This window comes from Passer domesticus, chromosome Z (genome assembly GCF_036417665.1).
Source record: "Passer domesticus isolate bPasDom1 chromosome Z, bPasDom1.hap1, whole genome shotgun sequence".
NCBI classification, from domain to species: Eukaryota; Metazoa; Chordata; class Aves; order Passeriformes; family Passeridae; genus Passer; species Passer domesticus.
In genome coordinates, this window is record NC_087512.1 from 44,898,388 (window position 1) to 44,906,186 (window position 7,799).

At 40.4% G+C, this 7,799-nt stretch overlaps 1 protein-coding gene across 4 annotated transcripts in view; it reads left to right on the forward strand.

The window, feature by feature from the left end:
• LPL (lipoprotein lipase) overlaps positions 1-7,574 on the forward strand; it is a 29,330-nt gene extending 21,756 nt beyond the window's left edge. For all 4 annotated transcript variants that reach the window (XM_064403724.1, XM_064403722.1, XM_064403723.1 and 1 more), the window contains 6 exons: positions 221-454; positions 696-938; positions 2,046-2,166; positions 2,913-3,095; positions 4,271-4,375; positions 5,342-7,574. In XM_064403724.1, the coding sequence (XP_064259794.1) occupies positions 221-454; positions 696-938; positions 2,046-2,166; positions 2,913-3,095; positions 4,271-4,375; positions 5,342-5,387 (932 nt within the window). In that variant the 3' untranslated portion in view covers positions 5,388-7,574. The remainder of the gene's footprint in view (positions 1-220; positions 455-695; positions 939-2,045; positions 2,167-2,912; positions 3,096-4,270; positions 4,376-5,341) is intronic.
• The last annotated feature ends 225 nt before the right edge of the window (positions 7,575-7,799 follow it).

Consider the following 7,799-nt stretch of genomic DNA (forward strand, 5'->3'; position numbering starts at 1 on the left):
TTGCATACACTTTTATTTTTTTAAATGGTGACAACATTTCAAGGTAGTGCGTTTGATTCTCCTGTATATATTGATGATATTTAAGTGATCCATGTGTAATGGCTGCAGGAAAACTCAATATTCTAGACTAATGTGGCAGCTGAGTTTGGCATTTGTTATCAATGTCAGTATTTTTGGCAGACAATAATATCAGTTTTTCTTTGTGGTTTGCCCCATAAAGGGCTGGATCCTGCTGGTCCTACCTTTGAGTATGCTGATGAACTCACTCGCCTCTCCCCGGATGATGCTGAATTTGTGGATGTCTTACACACCTACACCCGAGGCTCTCCAGACCGCAGCATTGGGATCCAGAAGCCGGTTGGACACATTGATATTTATCCCAATGGTGGAGGATTCCAGCCCGGTTGCAATTTGGGAGAAGCACTGCGTCTGATTGCTGAGAAAGGGCTTGGAGGTGAGATTGCTCTGAAACAAACAGTATAACATTCTGAGGGAAAACTTAATGGCCCTGCAAGGTGTCTTGCAAGGAAAGAGCTCTGAGAGGCACAGGAAAATGTTCTTTCAAGTGCTTTTAAAAGTCATCCTGTAAAGCCCAGTTCTGCCATAGTGGATCATGCCTGTTGACAGTATTGCTTAGGGATTAATATCATTATATGCGCACATGTATACATATTGCACATTTTCATTCTTTCAAGATGTGGACCAGCTGGTGAAATGCTCCCATGAACGATCCATCCACCTCTTCATTGACTCTCTCCTCAATGAAGAAAAGCCAAGCATGGCCTATCGCTGCAACACAAAGGAGGCCTTTGAGAAGGGACTCTGCCTGAGCTGCCGCAAGAACCGCTGCAACAATTTGGGCTACAAGGTCAACAGAGTGAGAACAAAGAGAAACACTAAAATGTATCTGAAAACCCGTGCTCAGATGCCTTATAAAGGTAGGTACTCCTTGCTTACTGGTGAGCAAGACTGGTACCTGTGCTCAGCTGTGTGTCATCATGGGTATGTGCTGCAGATGAAAATATTGCTGCTTTGGTGCCTGTGGTGAGCAGGGGTGAAGCTGGCCTGTAGTTTGCCATTGAATGCAAGTCTCAGAGAAAAGTGTTGTCTTACTCAAGGTGTAGGGTAGAGTGCAAGAAGAAAGGTATTTTGTAAAAAGAGTCTAAGTAGCAAAAGTTGGATGACTTCTGCTGCCTGATGGTTTAGAACTTTTTCAGTGTTTTTCATCCAAATGATGACTTCTTTCTGCTGAGGAAATAATCAGCAGAACACAGTCTGGTGAGCATCTTAGTTAAAGATATGCAAGCATCAGATTTGTGCCTTTGGTAGTGCACTTGCTAGAAGAGCACCAGCCCTCTTTAAAATATCACAGCACTTCTTGATTCTAGTTGCTGCTGTGGGAGGTCCGAGAATGACAAAGCCAGAGAAAACTGGGAGGAGAATATTTTCCTCACAGCTAGGAAGATAATGTTGGATTTTACTACTTTATTTTCCTCCTTAGCTTTGCCTGTACCCCATGGTATTCTTATTGTGTGATGGACCAGCAATCAAAAGGCACATTCCTGCACTGTTAGAGCAACTGCAAGACTGGTGTTCTGTTGGCACTTGGTGCTTAACCTGCAGTGTCAGTGGGTTGATTTTTGTTTTTGGTGTTGTTGTTTGAATTTTTTTTTCCTTTTACCAAGCCTCCTGTAAGAGAAGGGCACAGCTCACTTGTTTCAAGTCAAGTATAGTAAGTCTTAGATCTTCAATAGCAGGTTTGAAGGTGATACTGCATACTCTGGGATTATTATAGTGGCAGCTTGAGTGCAAAGTTTAGCTGCAAGAACTGCAAAGGTGTTCTTTCATGGTGATTTCCTTGCTTGCTAGTATTTACATTCTTGCAAAAATAGTTCCCTGGACACCTGCAGGGAAATAAACTCATTTTAGTGAAATTGGCAAATTCCAGCCTAGCATTTTCATAGGTGAGGCAGGGTGGTTTTGTCACCAGCTGACTCTTTGGAGACTGAGTTTTCCTAATGGCATTTTCTTTTGTATTCTTTCAGTCTTTCATTACCAGGTCAAGATCCATTTCTTTGGAAAGACTAACATGACCAAGACAGACCAGCCATTCCTGATCTCTCTCTATGGCACTCTAGACAAGAGTGAGAACATCGGTTTCACACTGTGAGTAGCTACAAAAACAGCTGCAATGTACTGTTGAGTTTACCTAAATTTGTTAAAGTCTCAACTGAAAAACTTGTTCTGGCTTCAGCTACACTAATCTTACAGAGTCCCAGAATCTGCTTTTGTCCTTGATCAAGGAGATGCATTTGCTTTGGAAATTAATGCACCAATTCCTACAGGAGCTCTTCTTGATAAGACATCTGAAATATGGAAACATGAAGTCTGACCTGTGACACAGCTTAATAAGAGTGTTTCCAGTGCTTTCTTTTTTCTACTTAGTATCTTTATACCATGTTAAATCTTCTTAAAAGTAGACTTATGCGTCTGAAGGTCTCAGTGCAGAAGCTGAGGGAAACTTGAGATTTGCTTTCACAGCTCTGCAAATAAGCAGAAGTTTGTGTGTACATCCCTAGACACAGGCTGGCAGGGAATGGAGCTGGAAAACATCAAAACCTGTGTTCTGCTCTGAGGAATGTAAACTGGTTATGGGTGGTGGTTTTCTGGCTTTTCTGAGAGTCACCAGCACAGGTGAGGACAGCCCTTGCCTGGCAGACTGTCCCAGGATTTTTCCAGCCTTGCTACAGAAGGATATTTCCTTTTGCCTCCACAAAAGGTAGAAGTGTTTTTGATTCCTTCTCTGGAGTATAAAAATTCCAGGTTCTATTGCTCCTTAATTTTCTTTGTCTGTCCAAGAATTTCAGGTGGGTTTTTTTTGTTTATTTGTGTTCTCATTCTTCTTCCCACAGGCCTGAAGTCTCCTCAAACAAGACCTTCTCCTTCCTGATATACACAGAAGTGGATATTGGAGACCTGTTTATGGTGAAGCTCCAGTGGAAAAAAGACACCTTCTTCAGCTGGTCAGACTGGTGGACTCCTTTTACATTTGACATCCAGAAAATCAGAATGAAGTCAGGGGAAACTCAGAAAAAGTAAATTGTTTTGATTGTTATAAGCTATATAAGGTTCTAATTGACCGTGCTTCCTGATTTCTGGTATCTCACAGACTGGAACAAACATGTTAAGCAGTTACAAATAGGTGCAGCATTAGTGATAATCAGGGCTCCAGTGGTATCAAACCACCATTTGTGTCAGCCAGCTTCAGTCATTTACTTCCACTGGGATCTGCAGTTTGTAGTCTTCCTCCTCGTAATTAATTTGTATCCCACTATTGTATCTACTTAAGGTTAGTTACAATATGCAGGAAAGTCTCTCCATGAACCAGCATCCGTGATTGTGTTTTGTCCTTTTTCATGCTAGGCTTTTGCATAGCTTTTGTGACAAAAAGCATGCTTAGATAGAGATTTTTGGAGATCCTTCCCAAAGTGTGCTTGCACAAGAATTTGTTGCTTAGTTAAGTTGGATTTTCTTAGGGGTCGAATGCCTGAATGGTGGATGAAAACTGAAACACATTACTGTTGCAGGCCATTGCTAATGCATGAATGTTGAAACATCAAAGCCTGAACAGAAGTGCTTCGACATGAATATTTTGAAATACTCATATTCACTAAACATGAGATCTGTTTGCAGAACATGGGCCCGGAACAGAGTATGTGTGTCCTATGTGTAGTATAGTAAATAATAATAAGTTCCTCCTTTGAATAAACAGGTCAGTCACTTGATCAAAGAGCAGTTATCAGAGCTGAACAAACAGAGGGGTGGGGAAAGTACTGATAAATAGAAAAGTGAGTACTCATGCTTTCTGGAAATTGCAACCTGCTTTGTTTGCACACATGTGAGGGAGTATGGCTTTCTTCCAAGTTCATTCACCTGACAAAAAACTCCCGTAAAGACTGGTGTAAATAAAGATCCAAAAGACTTTGGGATAAGACTTCTGCTGTCTTAGCCACAGGAAGATTTTTTGCAAAGGATCAGTGAAAGTTACGGCTGTGCTTTGATGCCCATGTATAATTCATTTACCAGTTTTTGCACAGTGTTTCTTTTGTTACAGAATTCTCTTTTAAAAATAACTTTCTCACAGGCCTGCAAAGTAGCAGTGCCCCACGTGACAAAGTATAAAGACTGTTTCCAAGCACCAGTCTTCTTTCTAAGATTAAAAAGGGATGTTTGGCTCAGTCTTGTGATTTTTCCAATATTTATTCCACAGAGTGGTGTTCTGTTCTCGAGATGGCACCTCACGTCTCGGTAAGGGAGAAGAGGCAGCAGTGTTTGTGAAATGCTCAGAGCAGCCCATCAACAGGAAGAGAGGAGGGTACGAGTAATCACTATTGGCTTTAGATTGTTTTATTACCACTTGAGTGGTAATTAAACTTTTCTTTTAATTGACTTGCGCACTAGTCTTCTCAAGGCTTCAAAAGCATCACAGTTCAGACTAGCCAGAGGTTTGCTTATGGCCACTTCGGCAGCTTAAAAGCTCTTGGCTTGCTCTTCTGGTAACCGCCCTTGTGTGGTTGTTGGCATGTCTGAGCAGAAAGTGCTAGTCACTGCCTCTCACAGTCCCTCGGTGGCCACGTATCAGGGACTGTCAGGGAGGGTTACAGACAAGGCTCGAGCACAAAGAGGAATGCATGTCTCTGTCTCAGCACTTACCTGTAGCTGCAGAACATCCAATCTTCCGTACTGGGTCAGCTCAGAGCCCTCCCTCCGCACCGGCCAGCCTCACATCTGGAGGCTGGTACAGGAGTGGAGTAGGCATATGAAGGTGCTCTTCTTAGCACACTGCTTTCTGATGGCAGCTGTTGGGTGAGTGAATTGCTGAGAGTTTCATCTCTATGGATCAAAGATTCTGCCTTTGTTTAATAGCCTTTAGGTGCACTTTAATATTTTTATCAATAATTTTCCTGACCCAGATTAGATGTGGGGACAGTCTTTGGACTTTACCCACTAAAGTCTGAGATAGAGAAGTGGTTATATTTATTTTAGTTCCATTACTGTGTGTGAATGGTCTCATGGGGACACTTCTGGACTGAGATCTAGCTCTGCATAAAAATGCACATGTGCTGGCCATTACACTGGGGCAATGACCTGGACAGGCCTTGAGACCTCTGTGTGTGTATCTGACATAAAATCAAGCAGAAGCCAGGAGAAGCCTGAGCACGTAATTTATCTTCCGGTTAAGCAGGGAGTTTTAAAATCTTAATTCTCAAAAATAAGACATGAGGGAACAAGTATCTTACATCTTCCTCACCACCTTTGTATTTTATTTTTTTCTCCACAGTACCAAGAGAGCCTCAAAAGAAAATTCTGCTCATGAATCTGCTTAAGTGACAAGAACAAAGATTTTTCACACTGGGGAGAAGAGTCTGTTCATCCCTGTGGACTGGATGTTCAGAACCAAATATATAGAGATATTTATCCGCTGCTGGATTTTTGCCTGCTATTCCTAGCTATTTTAGAGGCTTCTTGTAAAAAAGTCTCAGCATATGAAGATACTAACCATAAAGATACATTATCCAAATAGTTAAAAACAAAAGAAACTTGCAAAACTACTTGCCAAAGTTTGGAGTGCTGAAAAGATATAGGTAATTTTGCTTAATCATGGTGCCTTTTGACAAGGTTTCTTGACATCAGATCCTATATGGCAATTTTTAAATATTTATTGAAAAGAAACAGAGCTCTGTACTTGGTTTTATTTTATCTTGCTGGTTTTATTTTGTTTGGATTTGGATTTTTTTTGATTAGTGGGTTTTTTTGTTCTTTTCGCAAGTCATTTGAAAGTATTTTTTTGTGTCTTGACAAATTGAATTTTCAGGCATTTCAGTGGAGAGAGTTCATTGTTTTTCAAGTGTGTGTTTAGCAAATAAGTAGGTTTCCCATGTGAAAAAAACCACCTTTGCTGTGTGTAATACTAGAAGGTGTCAGGGACTGACTTAATATGGGGATGAATTTTTTAGTTTGTGGTTATGAATGTATTTAATTGGGGGTAGATGCCAGTGCTGCTTAGCAATAGGTATGATCTGTTAAGCTATATACTTCTGTGCCGCTTACCCTGGAATAAATAACAGCTCTAGGAGAAGGTAGCAATGCCAGTGTCTTAGCAGACATTTAATATTTTATCTATGCTTTCAGTTATTGCAAATGAAACTGTCTGGCCTTCAACGCTGTGAAAATGGAACTGCAGAGGAATTGAGCTATGAGAAAATGCAGGAAACAGATATTTTCCCCCACCCTCCACCCTCTCCCTGCTTGCTTGCGTCATGTATGCCAAAACTGTCACAGTTTCTCTGCTCTCTGACACCAAGTGTCAGTCATACAGCTGCGTGGCTGCTGTATGCAGTTTTCAGTGCAAGTGAATCCACTTGATAGCTGACAAGGATGCTCATACTTCTCTGTACTGGGATTGTGACTGCCAGAGATCCACCTCAGTTTGTTTCTTGGCTGTGGTGCAGTGCTAGGAGCTGCCTAGTTTTCTGCCTTGAGATGGAATTCAGCAGGAAGCAGGAGCTGAGCCAATTAAAAGCAGCCTGGTTGTGTGCTCCACAAGAAGGAGTGCTCTGTAAAACACTTAAATTAGCCATGCTGCAATTTAAAAAAAAATAGGTATATTGAAGGCAGTCTGCCTCCCCATTTTTAAGTAACATATAATTTTTCTAGTGTGCTGAAAGGCCCAATAGCCCTCTTTTAACTTTCTAGAGTGTAAACAAAATACTGGGGAGGTAAAGGGCTTGAAGGTAGACCTTTGGAGAAGTGTAATGTTAGCTGTTGATGCTGCTGGGTGTTGTAGTCTTTTCCTGCATATGCAAGACAGCATGGAGATGGTGATTTCTCCAATGCCATCCCATCTTAAAAGCAAAGAAAAAAATGTATGTGTTTATCTGCACAATTTGTTTCTTATGTCCAACTGTAGCTGCTAGTATATTTGGGGATAAAAGTCTTAAACAGTGCAATATGTTGGAATATTAATAGCTCTGAATTTGCTTACATTTGATTTCACATTTGATTAAACTACAGCAGAGATGTGATGAGTCACTGAGGGTGGGGTTGAGTACTGAGCCACTGCATTTGAGACCTCTAAAAATAAATACAGTGATTTATTCCCTATAGATTCAACATTTTGTTGCAATTTTCTCTTAAAAGTTAAATTCTTCAGAAGCAAAGTATCTGGACAGCTCTTAATACAGGATCAAATACAAACACATTTAGAATTTGGATACAAAATAGTGAAGGTTCTTTTCATAAGGAAACATGATTTAGCTTTGAATGTTATTTATTAGCTGTAAATAAGATATTTATGAGTGTAAAGGTAGTTTGTATATATTGCCAAAGTTGCTGACAGTCTCTACATTAATACAGTTGTGTAGTATTAATCCTGTATATAGCTTTCAGAGATTTTTATCAACAAGCCACTTACATTGCACTGTTTCCAACGTCGTTAATTTTTTTTTTTTTAAAATCTCCTCAGTTTTGTATAGAACAGAAACCTATGGTTTTAATAAAATTCTCAAACTGAATCTGAAGTCACTACTTTCCTTTTGATGAAACCATCTGCTGTATACCTTTTATGTGAAGGCCAGAGCCTATCCTTGAATCCTGAGCTGAAAGGATGGAATGAGACACTAGGAAAAAAAAGGAATGTGTGATTTCTGCACTGCTCTCCCCCATATCATTTTGGGAAATGCAAAACTCATGTATTAAGACACCAATCACTGTGTGGAACAAAGTATCCCACATCATAA